The sequence below is a fragment of the Tachypleus tridentatus genome, chromosome 5, assembly GCF_004210375.1.
Source record: "Tachypleus tridentatus isolate NWPU-2018 chromosome 5, ASM421037v1, whole genome shotgun sequence".
NCBI lineage: Eukaryota > Metazoa > Arthropoda > Merostomata > Xiphosura > Limulidae > Tachypleus > Tachypleus tridentatus.
Genome location: NC_134829.1, coordinates 7,350,450 through 7,373,250, shown reverse-complemented (window position 1 = coordinate 7,373,250; position 22,801 = coordinate 7,350,450). Strand labels below are relative to the sequence as shown.

Sequence of the window (22,801 nt, the reverse complement as noted above, 5' to 3'; positions counted from 1 at the left end):
TATAGAATCAAAATGTTATTGGAGTGAGTTATTCAACAGTTATAAATAAAAGTATTAATTTAAAGTAATGTACAACAATTAATAAAAAATAGTGAAAGATCTTGATTTGGATGACTAGACAACAACAACAAACCAAAGTAGTAATTTTTAATACAAATAATTATTGGGGTTAGTCAACAATGATCAATGGAAAGTAGTAATTTTCAATACAAATAATTATTGGGGTTAGTCAACAGTGGTAAGTGGATAGTTGTAATCTTCAATACAAATAATTATTGGGGTTAGTCAACAGTGGTAAGTGGAAAGTTGTAATCTTCAATACAAATAATTATTGGGGTTAGTCAACAGTGATAAGTGGTTAGTTGTAATTTTCAATATCAATGATAAGTGGAAAGTAGCAAGACATTCTTGCAGCTTATCACTGGTTGTGATTTTTAGGTGATGTAGGCAAAAATTATTTGAGTTATATCTACAATAAAACTAGTTAAATTTATTTTAAAGTGAAAGAAGGTCATAAACATGTAAAGAATACACTTGAGAATTAAGATAAGTATCTTATGTGTGAAAATTACCAGTCGGGTGTAAGTTTTAGGATATCTGTACTGAGTATTTTACTTATATTTAAACATTGTAGTGTGTACAAATCATGCTGTTTCTTTAACTAATCCAGTGGGTTATCAAAGTGACAGTAGGAAATTTAGCATTAGGTATTTACTGGTAATGTGTTAGTTTAACCTGGGTGTGTTTATGTCTAAAAGTGGAAGAAATGTGATGCTTTATAAAGAAAAAAAAAAAAAATCTCCTATATCTTATGTCCTGTTTTTACATTGAACTTAATTGTTTTTATTTACACAAACTTTTAATTTTTTTCAGTAGAATACATTTTATTCTGGTGGTGGTGGATATGCTCTGTTCCCTGCCCTCCAACCTTGACTTAGCTGTGTAGCTCACGGTGATGTGGTGGTGGTGTTTCTTTAGTATACATTTTGTTGTGGTTATGCTTCTCTTGCTTGTAGTTTAGAACCTTAAGTCTGCTCGTTTAATGAAGCTTGGCATTAAAGGTATTCTTGCTTTATGTGCAAATATAGATCTTACTTCCTTCTACACAAACTTGTATGTATATTACAAGTGGTCTAGTTATTTTGTAAGTATAGATGAGGTTCCTTTCTTCAACACAAGCTGGTATACTACAAGTGCTTTAATTATTATGTAAGTATAGATCTGGTTTCTTCGTCCTACACAAACTTGTATATTACAAGTGCTCTAGTTATTATGTAAGTATGTGTAGATCTTGTTCCTTCTTCCTACACTAACTGGTATATTACAAGTGCTCTAGTTATTATGTAAGTATGTATAAATCTGGTTCCTTTTTCCAACACTGACTGGTATATTACAACTGGCCTGTCTGTTATGTAAGTATAGATCTGGTTCCTCCCTTATACCCACACGTGTGTATTAGAAGTGACCTATTTATTATGTAAATATAGTTCTGACTAGATCTTGTTTTCCTACAAATCCAGTGAGATTCTGCCTATCTTATAAATGTATCAGGTCATCCCTCAATTAATGTCCAATTTTAGGTTCAGAAAAAGAAAAAAATTCAAATGCTTTTAATGTTATTTAATCAATAATGTATGTTCCGTTATTATTAATTACTTCCTGTTAATAATTCACAAACTTCTGAATGCCACTTCTATAAAATTCTTGGGGTTTGGAGGAAAATAATGTAGAGAGGGTTGCTTTGACATCTTCATGTGTTCTGAGCTCTTTTCCATCAAGATAGTTCTGCAAACTTTGGAATAGATGATAATCAGATGGACCAAGATCTGGAAAATGAGGAGGATGTGGAAGTTTTTCCCAGTCTAGCTCTTCAGTCTTTACAGATGTTGTCCTTGCTGTATGGGGATAACATACAGGATGCATAATCCTGGTGTAACACAACACCTTTACGATTGATCAAAGCAGGCTTCTTCTCTTTCAGTGCAACATTCAGATGATCTAACTGTTAACAATAGAAATATGATGTAATCGTTACATTGAGTGGCAGCAACTAAAAGTGGATCACACCAACAATATCCCACCAAATGCTTAACAAGACATTCCTAGGGTGGAGATCTATTTTGGGCTGTGCTTTAGCCAGTTTACATGCATTTAGCCATTGTCTGGAGTGCTTAACATTTTTATAAAATATCCCTTTTTCATCTCTTGTCACTAACCTCTCCAAAAAAGATGAGTTACATTCACGAGAGTGCAGAGAAGTGCAAATGTCCACTCTTGCTCTAGGGTTGGCTTCTGTCAAATCACAGGGAACCCATTTTCCAAGTTTTGACACCTTTCCAAGCTGTTGCAGATGACGATGAACTATAGAATGGGTTGAATTAAGGTTCTGTGCTCGTTCTTCGACTGTTACAGCACAATCTTCATCAAGTGCAGCCAGCAGCAAGTCATCATTAAACTCAACAGGACTACCTGAATGTGGTACATCATTTAAGCTGTAGTCACCTGATCTGAACTTCTGTAACAACCTTCAAAATTTTCTTTCATTGAGAGACTCTGCACCTTGAATGTTTCGTGTAGTTTCTGCTGCACTATTGCCTTTTTTAAACTTATAAATCATTATATGCCTAATGTGTTCCTCAGACACATCCATCTTCTCCAGGGTTTATTTGATTAATGATCTGAAAAAGTAAAGTTGGGTTAGTTCTTTTATTTGTCTGAATATTTTTATACACATCCTACTACATATTTTAGTCATTAAAGTCTTCTACAAAGACAGAAATGATGTAATTTCTGTATTAAATTTTTGGACATTGCTAATGGGATGACCTGATAGATCTGGCTCCTTCCTCCTATAAAACCTTGTGTATTACAAGTTTCCTATCTAATTTGTAAGTATGGATGTAGTTCTTTTCTCCTTAAAATGTTTGTGTACTAGAATTAACATATTTAACATGTAAGAATGGATCTGTGTCTTTTTTACCCATATAAACTTGTACACAATTAATGTATTTAATTTATGGTACAGACCTGTCTTTCTTGACACAGCATCCAGTTAATATTTAAATACTTTCCTTCCATTTACTCAGGCTTGTCTACCATACTAAATTGTTTTCTAATTCTAACAGTTTGTTATCTTAAACAAGTCTTTACGTACATTGTTTGGAACAGTTTTTATTTAAACATCAGTATCAATATCTGTGTTCCTTTCTCTGTAATAGTTCAGTGATTATGTTTACCTGTGTATTTGTATTTGTTGTACCTAAAATATACAAGAATTGAATATTGAAATGTGTAATGCAGTGTGTAACTTTATATTGAGCAGATACACTCATAATTCAATATGACACTTGGGAATGGAATTGAATTTCTAAATATTTACTTAGGATTCTCTTATGTAACTATACTGTAAGAATATTCAATGATTCACAAGGTGAACTAAATGTTTAATGATTTACATATTTTGACTTTTAAATTTTACATTTCATTTGGAATAGTTACTGTTTTATCATGGAAATTTGATGGTTTTTTATGATTTTTCATAAAAAAAAAGAAGCAAGATACTGTTCAGTAAAGTGGCACATTCCATGTGTGTGTGTGTGTGTATATATACAATATTTCACAAAGTACCAATATTTTAAATAGCCTAGCTTTATTGGTTGCCAATAATTTCTTTTTTTTGTTAATCTGATGAGTTTATTAAATGAACATTTAAATTGTAATTAATTATTTAATTTACTTTCTAAGTTTATTGATTAACAAAGGAAAACTTCCTTAATTTATAGCCATCCGAAAGGATCCCTCCTCAAGGCCTCAAAGCTCATTGTCTCAAGCATCTGACGTTTCACCATCTTCTAGTCAGGCCTCTGCAAACTTGAGACCCCGCACTTGTTCACGACGTCCTCGACCTATTAGCATTGCAGGCAGCACTCCCGATAAGGCTATTCTTGAATCAACAGCCAATCACCGACAGGCACGCAGTGTGGACAAAAAAGGTAAGATGGCTTTTTATTTTATAAGTAAGGTGCTCTGGGAGATGTCCTTTAGTAATGCGAGTAAGGTGCTTTGGGAGATGTCCTTTAGTAATGCGAGTAAGGTGCTTTGGGAGATGTCCTTTAGTAATGCGAGTAAGGTGCTTTGGGAGATGTCCTTTAGTAATGCAAATAAGGTGCTTTGGGAGATGTCCTTTAGTAATACAAAATCTGTCACATCTTGGTGTTAATAAAATTAGTCTAAAAACCACACATACTAATTACTAATGTAAGTTCTACTTTTGTCAATAAATATAAAAATTCATCTGCTTACAATGTATCAGTTATTTCTTGATTTTTGTTTAGTGTATATTAGTATAACAGAAACTTCATCTTGTTCCTTGATAATGTTCTTCTACACTATTGTATATAACATTTCTTGATATGGTGAGTGTTCTGTGATAGTCTGTTAGTAGAACTAACTGTAATAATTATTGATCTAAAATTATTTTATTTGTAGATCAGATTACTTGGTTATTCTTAAGTTTGTTTATAGAAATCAAGTGAACAGTTATCAGTCAGATAGTTGTTCTGAACAGTTTGTTTATAGAATTCGGGTGAACAGTTATCAGTCAGGTAGTTGTTCTGAAGAGTTTGTTTGTAGAAATCAGGTGAAGAGTTATCAGTCAGGTATTGTTCTGAAGAGTTTGTTTGTAGAAATCGGGTGAACAGTTATCAGTCAGGTAGTTGTTCTGAAGAGTTTGTTTGTAGAAATCAGGTGAACAGTTATCAGTCAGGTAGTTGTTCTGAAGAGTTTGTTTGTAGAAATCAGGTGAACAGTTATCAGTCAGGTAGTTGTTCTGAAAAGTTTGTTTGTAGAAATCGGGTGAACAGTTATCAGTCAGGTTGTTGTTCTGAAGAGTTTGTTTGTAGAAATCGGGTGAACAGTTATCAGTCAGGTTGTTGTTCTCAACAGATATGAACAAGACAATATGCCATAAAATGTGTTTTTAAGTGTATATTTCAACATTTCTAAGTGCTTTTGATATGAAAAAAAAATTTCCCAAGTTGAGTTATATTTTGCTATTAGTAGTTGCACAAGCATCCAGAATGTCGCGGGCTAAACCTACTAGCCCAGAGGTTTCTAAAGAAGTGGCTAAACCACCGACTACTCATAAACCAGCAGTGAAGCAACGTCCTGCAGCTTTAAATCAGAAACCAAAGGTTTGTGGATGTGATACATTTATTTTTATTTATACAAAATGTGTTGTATATCAACTGATGTGTGCTCCATAATTGTTAAACTTGTTGTGGATTCTGGAATAGCCATAAAATTTTGAAAATTTAGTGTTTGTTAATTAATGTTTTTCTTGGGTAGCTTTTAGGTTTATACAACATGAAAACCATGCATTTTACAAATATTGTGTTAGGTTTGTTTTGAGTACCAGTTGCTTTTATATATTACAAACTAAAAATAAATGTTTCTTGGATGTATCAGGTGTTGTTTAAAGACTGCATAATAGCACTATTAATTATAAAGAAACTCGGAGCCAGTTTATTTTTTAAAATTATGTTCTATCGGCTGTACTGTGTCTGATTCTTTCACACAGATACCAACTTCAGCTGAACCTGCAGCTCCGAGTGGTTTATCAACTGAAAGAATTTCCATTGTGACTGAACCTCCAGCTCCAATTGACATAGCAGCTGCAAGTATCGAGACTTCCTCCGCTAAAACCATTCCTCTTTGTGATTCTAATAAATCAGATGAGCATATTAATAAATTAGAAACCATGAAAGATATTCAAGAAACTCCACCTGAACCTGCTGTGACACCAGAAATTGCAACAAAAACTGATCTTGAACCTGAAATCTCATTAAAGTCTGATCTTAAGGTTGAGATGTTAATGGATGCTGACATTGAACATGAGATCCCAACTGAAGTTTCTCATAAACCAGGCATCCCAGTGGAAACAGTCCCAAAACCTGAAATTCAAACCCAATTGCCTCTTAATGAGGTAGAATCAAGGCAGAAAATTGAATCTTTTAAAGATGAGCCACTTGTCAAATCTCCTCTGAAGAGCGAGACTCCATTAAAACCTTCACCTGGTGTGGTTCTTACTCCAACAGGTACACCCACTGGGAAGCCAAGGATTACTTCAGAAGAAGAAGCTAAAGCAGCTCTGGCAGAAAAACGAAGGCTAGCTCGAGAGCAAGCAGAAAGGGAGGCAGAGTTGGAAAGACAGAGACAGGAGGAGTTGAGGTCAGTATTTTATTTATATTAAATATGCTATCATTTATGATGTTATTGTGATGTGCTCTGTGTTCGAACCAAATAACTTTACGTGTTTTCCAGTTTACAGTAAACTGTTTACACTTAGATGAAAAGGGTGTTTAATAAAAAAAAAAAAAAAGTTTGTTGCAAAACTCTTGTTTTACTGTTCAGTTAAGTTTTTTATTTATGGTGAACTTTTTCTTGTGAAGTGTGAAAAAGTTTTCCTACAGGCGTAAAGAAGAAGAGAGATTGAGATTAGAGGAAGAAGAGCAGCGGAAACAGGAGGAAGAACAGATCAGGTTGGCCGAAGAACATCGTCGTCAAGAAGAAGAAAAGCTGCAGCGAGCTATTGAAGAGCAGAAGAAACGTGAAGAAGAAGAACAGAAGAGATTTGAAGAGGAATCACGTATGGTTAGTGGTTATCAGTGTTTTCCTGTGAGGTGTTAACATCTAACATTCTTGAAGTATTATATCTTGTTAGTTGGAGTTCTTACTTTCAACATTCTTGAAATATAGCATCTTATTGGTTGGAGTACTTAGGTTAAACATACTTGAAGTATCACATCTAATAAAAAACAACAACAGTCATCTCATTTATTTTTGTTACTATTGGCCAACTAATAAAAGAGAAACACTAATACCTCATATTTGTTGTTGATACTGTTGGCTATTTTTAATTACTTCTTGACAGAAAATAGTTTGGTTAGTCCTGATAGATCTGTCTTTTTATACAACAATAAATAATGGTTATTACTTTTTGAAAACGTCAGACAAAACCAACCCCTCCACTAGATTCGAATTAAATTATACAACAATAATAAATTTACTTTCTGAAAAAAAAAGACTGGGAGTTTGTGTTGGATTGGTAAAAACCTAAACCTGTTTATTAAACATAATTTTTAATTTCTATAACAAGAAAGGATTTGCTTTATTTGTTTGTTTTTAATTTGATGCAAAGCTGATCTGCACTAATTGTCCCTAATTCAGTAGTGTAAAACTAGAGGGAAGGTAGCTACTCATCACCACCCACTGTCAACTCTTGGGCTACTATTTTACCAGTGAATAGTGGGATTAACTATCACATTATAATGCCCCCATGGCTATAAAGGCGAGAATGTTTGGCGTGACGGGTATTCGAACCCATGACCCTCGGATTACGAGTCGAGTGCCTTAACCACTTGGCCATGCCAGGCCAACAAGAAAAGAATGGAGGTTTTCAACTTTCTTAACCAGTCCATGCCTGCTTCTACAGTATTAAAGAATTCAATTCTGCTGACCCCCAATCTGTAGAAAATATTGTTAAACATACAAATTATAAACATAACATAATGTAAAAAAAGTAGTGAATTTATACTTTATTTAAAGCTCTTGTAGTGAAAGGGTGTTACCAGCCAGTTACTTTTTCTCTAGTTAGTAGGTACAGTGGGTGTTACCAGCCAGTTACCTTCTCTCTAGTTAGTAGGTACAGTGGGTGTTACCAGCCAGTTGTCTTCCCTCAAGTTAGTAAGTCCAGTGGGTGTTACCAGCCAGTTGTCTTCCCTCTAGTTAGTAGGTACAGTGGGTGTTACCAGCCAGTTGTCTTCCCTCTAGTTAGTAGGTACAGTGGGTGTTACCAGCCAGTTGTCCTCTAGTTAGTAGGCACCCTCCAGTTAGTAGGCACAGTGGGTGTTACCAGCCAGTTGTCTTCCCTCAAGTTAGTAGGTACAGTGGGTGTTACCAGCCAGTTGTCTTCCCTCAAGTTAGTAGGTACAGTGGGTGTTACCAGCCAGTTGTCTTCCCTCTAGTTAGTAGGTACAGTGGGTGTTACCAGCCAGTTGTCTTCCCTCTAGTTAGTAGGTACAGTGGGTGTTACCAGCCAGTTGTCTTCCCTCTAGTTAATAGGTACAGTGGGTGTTACCAGCCAGTTGTCTTCCCTCAAGTTAGTAGGTACAGTGGGTGTTACCAGCCAGTTGTCTTCCCTCTATAAAACAGTACAAACTTAGTGACAGTGGAAGATAGTTTTGGTCTTGTTGTTACTTCAAAGAGACAGTGAGTAAATTTAGTGGTAGTGGGAACCATTACTAAGTTCTCAAGTCATGAAGCATTCCATTTGCAAATTAGGTAGGTTTGTGCTTAAACACAAATAAATATAATGACAATATTTAAAATAATCAAACATAATATAATAATCCAAAACCATTATTGCAGTTAATTTATTCTTTTTGCAATAATACATTTAATTGTAATTTTGATATATCAGTTGATGGAATAATAAAACTCAATTTCAGTTAGTCCATTATTTTTTTTTGCATCAGTTTATTAGTTTGTGGTGTATTAACTGATTAAATCATGCTGCTCTGTTTGTAGTAGCCTTATATTAAAATAATTGTATTAAAATTTAAAATATGAAACAACCTAATTTACAGAAAGCTGAAAAAGAAGAACAGGAACGACGAGCCAGAGAAGAAACTGAGAAGCAGCGAAAAGAACTTGAAGAGAAGTTGAAGAAAGAAGAAGCTGAACGTGCTGAAAGAAAGAAGGTAAGATTGGAGTGTTTATACAGAAAGAAGGTAAGATTGGAGTGTTTATACAGAAAGAAGGTAAGATTGGAGTGTTTATACAGAAAGAAGGTAAGATTGGAGTGTTTATACAGAAAGAAGGTAAGATTGGAGTGTTTATACAGAAAGAAGGTAAGATTGGAGTGTTTATACAGAAAGAAGGTAAGATTGGAGTGTTTATACAGAAAGAAGGTAAGATTGGAGTGTTTATACAGAAAGAAGGTAAGATCCGAGTGTTTATACAGAAAGAAGGTAAGATCCGAGTGTTTATACAGAAAGAAGGTAAGATTGGAGTGTTTATACAGAAAGAAGGTAAGATCCGAGTGTTTATACAGAAAGAAGGTAAGATCCGAGTGTTTATACAGAAAGAAGGTAAGATCCGAGTGTTTATACAGAAAGAAGGTAAGATCGGAGCGTTTATACAGAAAGAAGGTGAGATCGGAGCGTTTATACAGAAAGAAGGTGAGATCGGAGCGTTTATACAGAAAGAAGGTGAGATCGGAGCGTTTATACAGAAAGAAGGTGAGATCGGAGCGTTTATACAGAAAGAAGGTGAGATGGAGCCGTTTATACAGAAAAAGGTGAGATGGAGGCGTTCATACAGAAAGAAGGTGAGATGGAGCCGTTCATACAGAAAGAAGGTGAGATTGGAGGCGTTCATACAGAAAGAAGGTGAGATCGGAGCGTTCATACAGAAAGAAGGTGAGATGGAGCGTTCATACAGAAAGAAGGTGAGATGGAGCCGTTCATACAGAAAGAAGGTGAGATGGAGCGTTCATACAGAAAGAAGGTGAGATGGAGCCGTTCATACAGAAAGAAGGTGAGATGGAGCCGTTCATACAGAAAGAAGGTGAGATTGGAGCCGTTCATACAGAAAGAAGGTGAGATTGGGCGCCCATACAGAAAGAAGGTGAGATTGGAGGCGCCCATACAGAAAGAAGGTGAGATTGGAGCGTTCATACAGAAAGAAGGTGAGATTGGAGCGTTCATACAGAAAGAAGGTGAGATTGGAGCGTTCATACAGAAAGAAGGTGAGATTGGAGCGTTCATACAGAAAGAAGGTGAGATGGAGCCGTTCATACAGAAAGAAGGTGAGATTGGAGCGTTCATACAGAAAGAAGGTGAGATGGAGCCGTTCACAGAAAGAAGGTGAGATTGAGCGCCGTTCATACAGAAAGAAGGTGAGATGGAGCCGTTCATACAGAAAGAAGGTGAGATTGAGCCGTTCATACAGAAAGAAGGTGAGATTGGAGCGTTCATACAGAAAGAAGGTGAGATTGGAGCCGCCCATACAGAAAGAAGGTGAGATTGGAGCGTTCATACAGAAAGAAGGTGAGATTGGAGCCGTTCATACAGAAAGAAGGTGAGATGGAGCCGTTCATACAGAAAGAAGGTGAGATCGGAGCGTTCATACAGAAAGAAGGTGAGATCGAGCGTTCATACAGAAAGAAGGTGAGATCGAGGCGTTCATACAGAAAGAAGGTGAGATCGGAGCGTTCATACAGAAAGAAGGTGAGATCGGAGCGCTCATACAGAAAGAAGGTGAGATCGGAGCGCCTCATACAGAAAGAAGGTGAGATCGAGGCGTTCATACAGAAAGAAGGTGAGATCGGAGCGTTCATACAGAAAGAAGGTGAGATCGGAGCGTTCATACAGAAAGAAGGTGAGATCGGAGCGTTCATACAGAAAGAAGGTGAGATCGGAGCGTTCATACAGAAAGAAGGTGAGATCGGAGCGTTCATACAGAAAGAAGGTGAGATCGGAGCGTTCATACAGAAAGAAGGTGAGATCGAGCCGCTCATACAGAAAGAAGGTGAGATCGGAGCGTTCATACAGAAAGAAGGTGAGATCGGAGCGTTCATACAGAAAGAAGGTGAGATCGAGCGTTCATACAGAAAGAAGGTGAGATCGGAGCGTTCATACAGAAAGAAGGTGAGATCGGAGCGTTCATACAGAAAGAAGGTGAGATCGGAGCGTTCATACAGAAAGAAGGTGAGATTGGAGCGTTCATACAGAAAGAAGGTGAGATTGGAGCGTTCATACAGAAAGAAGGTGAGATTGGAGCGTTCATACAGAAAGAAGGTGAGATCGGAGCGTTCATACAGAAAGAAGGTGAGATCGAGCCGCTTATACAGAAAGAAGGTGAGATCGGAGCGTTCATACAGAAAGAAGGTGAGATCGGAGCGTTCATACAGAAAGAAGGTGAGATCGGAGCGTTCATACAGAAAGAAGGTGAGATCGGAGCGTTCATACAGAAAGAAGGTGAGATCGGAGCGTTTATACAGAAAGAAGGTGAGATCCGAGTATGTATACAAAACTGTTACTGTAGTGTAAGAAGTGTAATATCTTAGTTTGGGAACTTACTGTAGTGTGTGTGTGTGTGTGTAAGAAGTAATATTTGTATAAATAAACAAAACAGTGAGTTTGTGATACTAATAGAAGAAAATGAATCTAGTTAGATGTTGACTCTAACTACAGACATATGGCTTTCAGTAAATGAGTAACTTAGAATAATTAAAGAAAGTGTTTATGTTTGATTGAATAATATGTATAATAAGAAAGTATTAAAAAACAAAGTTTATGAAACTTCTGAGTAAAGTTTTGTTATTTATTCTCAACTCTAGCGTGTGGAACAGATAATGAGTAGAACAAGGGCTAGGGGAACAGCCCAGTTAACAGGAAAGACAGATGTGGCAGAATCTAGCAAGACTCCTTCCCCTGAGAATGAACAAAGACAAAGTTTAGATGAAAAGAAATCTCCAGAGCCCTCTGATGGAAGAGAAGTGAAACAAAAGACTTTATGTTTTAGTAATATCGATCAAAAAGCTGAAGGAGATGACAAGGATCCAGTCACTGTTGTTTCGGCCGTTAGTGAAACTAAAAACCTCCTTGTAGACACATCTAACAATAAAAGTGTGGACTTACTAGCTAACGTAGACAGCAGTATTGTTACAAACAATGATTTGATTTTTCCTGTCATTGATCAACAGTGGAATAAAGAGCTATCACTTAAAAGTGTTAGCAATAATTCACATACAAATGGTTTCCATACCAACAGTCAAAATGATGGCCTCATCAATGGTACAGGGTAAGTTAAACTCTTCAGATAAGTAATTTATCTTCACATGCATTGTTTTTTTATCTTTTGGTACTTTTAACTAGTTAAATATGGATATCATTGTTCAATACATAGAACCTCTGAATGTTTACTGTAACAAACAAGGTAGCAAGCAATGAATTAATTTTTAGTATGAATCAAAATAGGAATTAAATTGTTCATTTTTCACATTACTACAAACAGCTGATTATCTCAGTGTATTCCTGCATCATAGAACTATTAATGAAATAGTGTTTATTTTCAAATATGTGTAAATGAAACTTAATTTTCTGTGCACAAATAGTGATCAGTGTAGATACGTAGTAAGTTGAAAATATTGTCAACATTCCTTCTCAAATATGAAATTGGATCAATAAGTTAAGCACATACTAATTTGATTTATAGATATGACTTAATGCCAAAGCAAAATGTAATTTTTATGTCAGGTTAAAGGAGTTTTCTAGGACTTGTTATCAATTTGGTAAATTAACCTGGAAATTGTACACATCATATCAAAAACTTACTTTTTCAGTAGTAGCAAAATATATATTTTTATACAGGTGTATTGTTGTTGTTTGGTTAAAGATTATTCTCTTATGAGTGTGCATGTGTAACTTGTTGGTGGTAAATTAGAAAAATTAAATGAACAACACACACTTTCAAAATTATATCCAAAATAGTTGCAACAAATTCTTTACACTGTGTAGACATCATAGACATGTCGTAAACCTTTTTAGGTCCTTTTCTGTTGCCAAAAGCCCACTGAGGTCTATTCAGTTGGTTTAGAAATTAGGTTAACAAGCCAAATTATGTCTTCTTTTTTTTTTACCAATACCAGTGTCCCAGCATAGTTCTTATGTTTTATTAATTTACCATGGTTGTATCCTATACTTCTAAAATTATCTGCTCCTCTTTCTTATTTATGCCTACTTCCAAAAAATCTAATTTAAATTCTATAGATGTACATTCAGTTTCTTTACAACTCTCGAACAAACTTTTCTTCCTGTCTCTGTAACACTGTCAGTCTCACTCTAATACAGGGGTTCCCAACCTTTTGGCACTCCGACATGAAAATGTAATTGATGAAATAAAATTAATGTTATCCCAAGCTACTTCTAACAAGGCTTTGTGACCCCCCTGCCAAGGCTTCGTGACTCCCTGGGGGATCGCGACCCACCGGTTGGGAACCCCTGCTCTAATATATATACCAGCCATTAAGCTTATAGTAACTGTTAGACCTTGCTCCGTATCTCTTTTAGAGGACCTTTCACTACCTGCTCTGTCTGTGCTTGCCTGCTGTTTGGTACTCATCTCATACTGTTTACAAATTTATCACTAATTTGTTTGCTTGCTGTGTATCCAAGACATAGATAAGTTTCATGTCACATTCTGTAACTGACAATAGCAAGTTACAAACACAGTATGACTCGTGTGTTATGTAACTTAGCTCATCATAACATTCACTTTTAAGATATATACTTCTCTCTTCATACAAACAAATCCTAACAATCTTAAACATTCTTGTACATAGTAAGTCAATAATATCTACATTGAACCGTTTTTTATATCATGATACATCAAAAGAACAGTGAATATAAGATTTGGGAAAGTAATATTTGATGTGTTTGGTCCTATCCATATTTGAATGAACACATCTTATGTGTACTTAACTGTACTGCTAACAAGTCATTGTCTCTGTTTCTGTCTAGGGAACTATTAATAAACAAGTCATTGTCTTCATTACTGACAGGCAAACTCTTAATAAACAAGTCACTGTCTACATTACTGATAGAGGAACTATTAATAAACAAGTCACTGTCTACATTACTGATAGAGGAACTATTAATAAACAAGTCACTGTCTTTGTTACTGACAGACGAACAAGTCACTGTCTTTGTTACTGACAGACGAACAAGTCACTGTCTTTGTTACTGACAGACGAACAAGTCACTGTCTTCGTTACTGACAGACGAACTATTGACGAACAAGTCACTGTCTTCGTTACTGACAGACGAACTATTGACGAACAAGTCACTGTCATTAAACACCACTATGTTACTGTCAGAAGTACTGTCATTAAACATGTCACTGTCTATGTTACTGTGTACTTTACTAACAGAACAGTTGTTCATAAACTAGTCACTGTTAGAGCAACTGTCAATAAACAAGTTGTTGATTTCACAGAAACTTGAAGAAGGAAGAACCACTATTAGACCTGGACACCACAATCACTTCTAGTGGTCACCACTCAGAATTTGAACAGTTAATAGATATTTCTAATACCAGTCCTGCTCAGCATCATGTGCACAGCTTGTTGAGTAATGTTGACCAGCTCAACTCCAACAGGGTTACTCCCATTATAGCGTTTGAAGAAGTTACTAGAAAACAGGAGGCATTGATGCCTGGTAGGTGGTAGGATAATACATTTGTATAACATTCATACTATAGCAAAGTAATGTTACCCTTTTAACATTAGTTGTGATGTCATAGTTTGTACAATTTTATTGTAATATGAATTGAAACAGGTTTATAATTAATGTTTTCTCTGTGTAACATCATGTGTCTGAATAAATGTTTTATAAAACTATAGTGTATTTATTTGTTTCAGGTTATTGTAGATAATGGGAGTGTAAAACTAAGCCTTTTCATTATTTTTGATGCAGATCTCCTTTCTTAATGGTTGTACTCTGTAACAAGTAGGAGGTTCTTGGACAAAGGATAAGGTGAATTGCTTTGTCATCATTGAAACTGATGAGGTAGGATCAAAATGGAGAAGAACAGACAGAAAAGAGCCAATGAATTTGTGTGATGTTGTGTTTTAGAAATGCTGGTTCTGGAATGTGAAGAATATCCCTTGCTCAGTGTTCAAGTTAGCTCTGATGTTTAAATGTATCATTATATTTCTACAGTCTTCTCAGTATGTGGTCAACCAGACGTCTTAAAATATTTAATTTAATGGATTTCAGAAAATTTTCTTTCTTGTTTTAGATGTGCAGAAAACCAAATAAGTAATTAATTAGCTTTAGTCATTCAATTATTAAGAACAATGACCAATCAGTGTGGTTTCTTTATTGCTCATTCACACGTTAAGTATTACCGTTTATTTATCCTGTGGAATGTGGTTTAAAGGATTGTAAAAATTAATATGAGAAGATATGGGATGGTTTTCTTATTTTACACTTTTGTATTGGTTCTGCTTTTGCTGTTTAACATCCGTATTTCTTAAGCAGTTAGACTCGCATCTGAACAGCACGTCATTGATTGCAGATGAAGAATTTCACTTTTGGAGGCTTAGAAAGTATTAGCTATATTTACTTCTCTAAAGTACGACAAGTAACTGGGTTCCATCAACCTGCTTTGTAGTTTTAATTTTCTCAGAGATGAGGGCTAGGTTAAACTACCATCAGTGTAATGAATTCTAACACTTTTAATTAGATAACTGTTTCGTGTGATCCCCATATTCCTCCCTTAGTTTAGGAGGAGTTGTCATGGCAACAGATATAATGTGTATTATAATTAGTAAATAAACTGTACTAACTGAATATGTTGTATGTTTTTGTTATTCACCAGTACGTTTACTTATGAAGATTTAATAATTGCACCTGTTATGTAAGAAAACAAACAATTTAAACCAAGTGATAATGCATAATAAATAGTTGAAGTAGTTTCCAGTCTCTACTAATAGTTTATTCAAATGTTCATATGTAACATTTATATACCAGAACTAGGAACATTTTGTACTTAAATTCTAAAGTAGTAGAGCTATAATTCAGATTTTAAGGGGGAAAGGATATTATTATTATTTTAGAAGTTTTAAAATCTGTCGACATCCTCTCAGTTTTATTACCTTCAAACGTATGTAGTCGTCATGCATGACTGGGCTGTGTCATTATCTGTGAAAAGTTTTTTCAAGGATTTTGTGTTAATATTATAAACAATTAAAATATTAGTTTTATTTTCACTTACTATTAATAACATTAAGGATAATCTTTGATTTGGGAAAATAGAACAGTGAACTATACAAGTACAGTGAACAACATGATAAAAGAAATCACCTTGACTGGGAAGTAAGTGTAACAACGTGATACAGGAATCACAGTGATGTTCAGTGTGTACAGTGCACAGTGACATTCAGTATGATAGCAGAGTAGCCCTACATCCATGGTTGTATTACATGTACACTTCATATTGTTGATCTTTACAAGGATATCATGTTGATATACTAGGATATCAGTTCTTTGTCAGTGTGTGAATGATTGAAATAACAATTGTTAGTGATTTATGTGTACAACCTTAACTGTCAATAGTAAGTCTAACATATATACATTGTTCTTTACTTTTATATATGTACAACCTTAACTGTCAATAGTAAGTCTAACATGTATACATTGTTTGTTTCTTGCGATAATTGCGATTGTGGTATATGGTATTTATTTTTTGTATCACCCAAACCTCTTGCAAATCAACAGTCTCGGTAAGATTAGGTTGTCTGTCAGATATGTACTGTAGCTTGAATCCCCTCACAAATAAACAATTTCATCATGAAATTGATTTTAATTATGATATTAAAGTGTAAAAATTTCAAATAATATAAGCTTTTAGTAGTAACTTTATTGTATTTGTCTTCGTTTCTGTATAACCTGATATACTTGTGAAAACTCGTACGTGCTTAATTTGTTTGTGTGTAGGTATTTGATTAAAATCCCGTACAAAGCACAGCTGGTTCCGAGACAGTTAAAATCAGATGCAAGTTAATTTGGTCATGATTTGATTGATGTATGCATATGAAGTCCAGTTTGTTATTTCTGAATGTTTTGCAAATACTTTTTGCTTGACCAAACACTACAAATATCATTGTCTTTTGTTTGAGAATTATAGTTTACACATTCAGAATCACCTTACGTGTTTTTGATTCAATCAGACCTTTTAATACAGTCATTGTAGTGCATGATATTATTGTCCTCATCATGACTTTGATAGACTAAAGGGAATGTAGCTAGTATCACACCATCCACCCCCAACAATTTGATAGACTAAAGGGAATATAGCTAGCATCACACCATCCACTCCCAACAATTTGATAGGTTAAAGGGAATGTAGCTAGTGTCACACCACCCACCGATAACACTTTGATAGACTAAAGGGAATGTAGCTAGTGTTACACCACCCACTGACAACATTTTGATAGACTAAAGACTGTTTTCACGAACGAATAATGGAATTAGGTATCACATTAAAACACCCTCACGGCTAAAAGGGCAAGCATGTTCATTCGCAGGATTCGAACTCTCGTCACCTACACTGCAATGCAAGTGCCTTAACCATCAGCCCATGCTATGCCTATTATGCATTCTGTCACAATAAAATCATCCGATACAGATGGCCCTACCAAGTAAGAAGACGAAATAATAAAAATACATCTGGCAATATTTGATGAATTCAGCCAATATTTTTGTGACTTGACTAATGTCAAACGTGTTTTGTTATTTACACAGGTGTTCACTAAAACTCACCAGATTAGTGTATGTTGGAAGTAGATGAGGTTATTGTTAAGTAGCGATGAACATGTGGTTGGGATTTGTATGGGAGGGGCACGTGATAGGTTCTAGTGCAACAATCACCAAACATGTAAATACACATTTATTACATGAATTATTTTACAATGTGGTCGAAGTCTCACACTTGTAGTACCTACAGTAACAAAGAACGTTTGGTGACTTCAGGGACGCTTATGACTAATCGTGAAACTATATAATTAGTGACTGTAACAGGTGTAACGTCTTAGAAGAAAACAACTTCTCAAATGTTTGTTCGTAAATTGGTATATTTCTGAGTATATTGATTTAAATGAAACGTGTTTTTACTACTGAATTATATTAATATAAAACGAAACGTTTTTCGTCACATTCCAAGGTTATACTGCCATCAGAAATTCACTAAATTCCACGAAACTGGCTTTTTATTTAAAGTGTTGGAAAACTATGTTATTGGAGAGTGCGCGGTTAGCTTATTGACTTCCAAGATCTACGTTCAGCATTCGATTCTTCATAGTGGACAGATGGCCAAAATTGGCTATGTGCTAAATCAAACCAAAACATTTTTTTATTACAAGTTCAAAAAGGAGTAAGGTTCGTTAAGAGTTTCATTTTATTCTAAAATACACTGGTTAAAGTGTATTCTATGAAGAAAATACGTAAATATCTAGTTCTGGTTCAGTGTTGATACAACAAAGTACACAACCATCTCTTCAGAAATTGATTTGGTTAAATGTTCAACGTTGATAGAAAGTATCAAGTTCGAAATCCATCAGACGTTTCAGTATCTTGATAACATTTCTTTATTTCAAACCAATGTTAACAATAATACACCATAACATTAATAGCACCCGTAAATTTAGACAAACCACTGTTAACAGAATAACACCATGACACCGACAACACCCGTACAACCAGTGTTAACAGCATGACACTGACAGCACCCGTGCAAACAGTGTTAATAGCTACTTGTAGCTAAGAATATATAAATATATAAACTTGTTAAATGTATTTATTATACGACAAACCTAGCTCATTACACATGTACATTAATTCCCTCCTTTGTAAGCTCTGTTGAGAGATTGCAAGTTTTATTTTATAACATGTACAGGTCTCAAAATATGTTTAAGCAGCAGTGAAATGTGATCCGTAGAATTTCGAACGCCTAACCCAGGCAGTCTGACAAGTAAGCCACAGCAAACTCTGTCCCAACTTTTACGAAAGGAAGTACACCTAAAAATGTTGATTAACTAAGTTGATATATCTAAATAATGCTATTTTTCGCAAATAAGATATATTCAAGAATATACGAAAGAAATGTATGTGAGAAAGAAATTTCTGAACACAAATACAGGAACAGAAGTTTGATTAAACACAACCGCAAGTATCGTAAATGGGCAAAACATCTATCTTTGTGTATCGAGATTGTGAACAAGTTTCAATTCAAATAACTTACGATTTTTAGAGGTAACTACCACGCACTGTCCGTGAGGATTTCACATGATTGAATCTTTTTAAAATTGTGATTTTTATCTAACAGTTAGTTATTATTCAAATAGCTTTACCTGACTTACATAACAAGACCTAGCTTCACTTGACTTACATAACAAGACCTAGCTTCACTTGACTTACGTAACAACAGAACTTAGCTTCATTTGATTTGCATAACAAGACCTAGCTTCACTTGACTTGCGTAACAATAGGACTTGGTTTCACTTGAGATACATAATAACAGGACTTGGTTTCACTTGAGATACATAATAACAGGACTTGGTTTCACTTGAGATATATAATAACAGGACTTGGTTTCACTTGAGATATATAATAACAGGACTTGGTTTCACTTAAGATACATAACAACAACACTTGGCTTTACTTGAGATACATAACAACAACACTTGGCTTCCCTTGGGGTACATAACAATACGACTTGGCTTTACTTGAGATACATAACAACAACACTTGGCTTTACTTGATTTACATAACAAAACTTAGATTCAATTGTCTAACGTAACAACCAGACGTAACTTGAATGGCATGATCTAATTAGCACGTCAAAAGAACCTAACCTCCTCACCTTATTTATATGGTAAAGTAGCTCAGAACCTAACCTCCTCACCTTATTTACATAGTAAAGTAGCTCAGAACCTAACCTCCTCACCTTATTTACATAGTAAAGTAGCTCAGAACCTAACCTCCTCACCTTATCTATATAGTAAAGTAGCTCAGAACCTAACCTCCTCACCTTATTTATATAGTAAAGTAGCTCAGTCTCTCCAGAATCTAGTACTTTTAGAGATGCTCTCGACACATTTGAGTCATCAAGGTTATTACTCAAAGAATATATGAAAAGGATTTAGTTTCGCCCGAGTTACACGTAAATATAACTTAGTGTATCTTGAATTACAAATATCAGATCTTAGTATCTAGGGAGGTACAAATACATTTTCCTATTCTTAGATTATGTCCCACGAGAATATAAAAGGATTCTCTAATAAGATGTTAAATACAACAACAAACAAACAACTCTTTCAGAATAAGTTTCTTCAAATTAATACCAAAACTAAAACAACACTATTCAACAGTATCACGAAAACAGCGAAAAATTACGAAGCTAAACCTAAATCAAATCATCGTACGTTATAAAGTTCCGTGGAGAAAAAAAGCACCAGGAAACGTTCCTTCTATGGTTTGACGCTTGCGCAGTGAGTTGTACTGTATATTATATAAATTATCACTTTCTCGAGGTGATAAAAATAAGTCTGACTTCATGAAAAACTTCACGAAAGTAGCATCAAAATTTTGGAAAACTCGATCATGATTGGCTGCACAGAAGTGCCACCTACAGGGATTGTGATTGTTATATATAGTCACTGGGTCACGTGGTGGCAGGAGTTGATGGTGTGAAAACTGTTGTAGTTAGAGAGACGAAATTTTATCATAAAACCTGTTAAAAATAATTTCACTTTCTGAAAGCATAATTTTAACAAAAATTCAACAATCGAACGACATCGGATGGATTTTTATAATATTTACACAAAGCCCTAGTTACCGGAGAATCTAATGACAGCAACGATACTGAATCTACAGTAACTTTCAACATATGACTTCAGCTGACCACACAGGCAAGCAGACAGTAAGTTTAATACGTATAGTTACTACGTAAAGCAACATGCCAAATCTATGTACCTGTGGGCGTACAAGAAACAACCTTTTTGAATTTATGATAACGAAAAACCTACTTGAAGTAAAAATGTATTTGAAAGACGCCTGGTTTGAGTGTTGAAACTTTAATCAAAATAAAGTTGTTTTTGCATTTCGAGCAAAGCTACATGAGGGATATCTACACTAGTTGACCCTAATTTAGCAGTGTAAGACTAGAGGGAAGTCATCACCGCCAACTCTTGGACTACTCTTTTACCAAAGAATAGTGGGATTAATTGAGACATTATAACACTCCCACGGCTTAAAGGGCGAATACGTTTGGTGCGACGGGGATTCGAACTCGCGACCCTAGAATTACGAATCGAAAGCCTTAACCACCTGGCTATGCCAGACCTTCAGCTTTCACTTCATGTTCGAGTTAACAAAGAAGATCGAAACGTTGTTATCTTTTCATTTAAAGTTTCACTACCCGTACCACCTGTCTCTAAAATGCACTTCTTCCATTTAATACGTATATGGTTAAAAATTATTCTTAAAATATAAAAAGACAATCAAGTTATATGATATATTGAATACTGAATACTCGTTTAATATGTTATATATCTTAGCTAGATTGATAACTACACAAAACATTCGTATAACTACGGACACTAATGTGTTATATATCTTCAGTAGAATGACACTTAAACAAAATAGTGTTCTAACTAAGATAAAAAATGTGTCGTATATCTTAGGTAGAATGATAATTACACAAAACATTGCTGTAATTAGGATCACTAATGTGTTATATATCTCAGGTAGACTCATAAGTATACAAAATAGTATTGTAACTAAGGTTACTAACGTGCTATATATAATAGGTAGATTAATAATAACACACAACAGTGTTCTAACTAAGATAAAAAATGTGTCGTATATCTTAGGTAGAATGATAATTACACAAAACAGTGTTGTCACTAAGTATATAATGTGTAATATATCTTAGGTAGAATGATAATTACACAAAACAGTGTTGTCACTAAGTATATAATGTGTTATATATCTCAGGTAGAATGATAATTACACAAAACAGTGTTGTCACTAAGTATATAATGTGTTATATATCTTAGGTAGACTGATAATTACACAAAACAGTGTTGTCACTAAGTATATAATGTGTTATATATCTTAGGTAGAACGCTAATTACACAAAACAGTGTTGTCACTAAGTATATAATGTGCTATATATCTTAGGTAGAATGATAACTACACAAAACAGTGTTGTCACTAAGTATATAATGTGTTATATATCTTAGGTAGACTGATAATTACACAAAACATTGTTGTCACTAAGTATATAATGTGCTATATATCTTAGGTAGAATGATAACTACACAAAACAGTGTTGCCACTAAGTATATAATGTGCTATATATCTTAGGTACACTGATAATTACACAAAACAGTGTTGTCACTAAGTATATAATGTGTTATATATCTTAGGTAGAACGATAATTACACAAAACAGTGTTGTCACTAAGTATATAATGTGTTATATATCTTAGGTAGACTGATAATTACACAAAACAGTGTTGTCACTAAGTATATAATGTGTTATATATCTTAGGTAGAACGATAATTACACAAAACAGTGTTCTCACTAAGTATATAATGTGCTATATATCTTAGGTAGAATGATAACTACACAAAACAGTGTTGTCACTAAGTATATAATGTGTTATATATCTTAGGTAGACTGATAATTACACAAAACAGTGTTGTCACTAAGTATATAATGTGCTATATATCTTAGGTAGAATGATAACTACACAAAACAGTGTTGCCACTAAGTATATAATGTGCTATATATCTTAGGTACACTGGTAATTACACAAAACAGTGTTGTCACTAAGTATATAATGTCTTATATATCTTAGGTAGACTGATACTTACACATAACAGTGTTGTCACAAAGTATGTAATGTGTTATATATCTTAGGTAGAATGATAATTACACAAAACAGTGTTGTCACTAAGTATATAATGTGTTATATATCTTAGGTAGACTGATAATTACACAAAACAGTGTTGTCACTAAGAATATAATATGCTATATATCTTAGGTAGACTGATAATTACACAAAACAGTGTTTTTACTAAGTATATAATGTGTTATATATCTTAGGTAGAATGATAATTACACAAAACAGTGTTGTCACTAAGTATATAATGTGTTATATATCTTAGGTA

At 34.6% G+C, this 22,801-nt stretch overlaps 2 protein-coding genes across 51 annotated transcripts in view; both read left to right on the top strand.

The window, feature by feature from the left end:
- The window catches only part of LOC143250436 (uncharacterized), a 59,769-nt gene extending 44,353 nt beyond the window's left edge, over positions 1–15,416 (top strand). For 21 of the 50 annotated variants that reach the window (XM_076500962.1, XM_076500957.1, XM_076500929.1 and 18 more), the window contains 8 exons: positions 3,783–3,992; positions 5,059–5,192; positions 5,579–6,228; positions 6,450–6,651; positions 8,646–8,759; positions 11,402–11,865; positions 14,059–14,279; positions 14,538–15,416. In XM_076500962.1, coding sequence (XP_076357077.1) covers positions 3,783–3,992; positions 5,059–5,192; positions 5,579–6,228; positions 6,450–6,651; positions 8,646–8,759; positions 11,402–11,865; positions 14,059–14,279; positions 14,538–14,551 — 2,009 coding nt within the window. In that variant the 3' untranslated portion in view covers positions 14,552–15,416. The remainder of the gene's footprint in view (positions 1–3,782; positions 3,993–5,058; positions 5,193–5,578; positions 6,229–6,449; positions 6,652–8,645; positions 8,760–11,401; positions 11,866–14,058; positions 14,280–14,537) is intronic. The other 29 variants (XM_076500964.1, XM_076500958.1, XM_076500930.1 and 26 more) reach the window with 3 other exon arrangements.
- Positions 15,417–19,853: 4,437 nt separating this feature from the next.
- The window catches only part of LOC143250435 (PR domain zinc finger protein 1-like), a 41,808-nt gene continuing 38,860 nt past the window's right edge, over positions 19,854–22,801 (top strand). Inside the window, exon 1 of the mRNA XM_076500913.1 lies at positions 19,854–20,544. Coding sequence (XP_076357028.1) covers positions 20,512–20,544 — 33 coding nt within the window. The 5' untranslated portion in view covers positions 19,854–20,511. The remainder of the gene's footprint in view (positions 20,545–22,801) is intronic.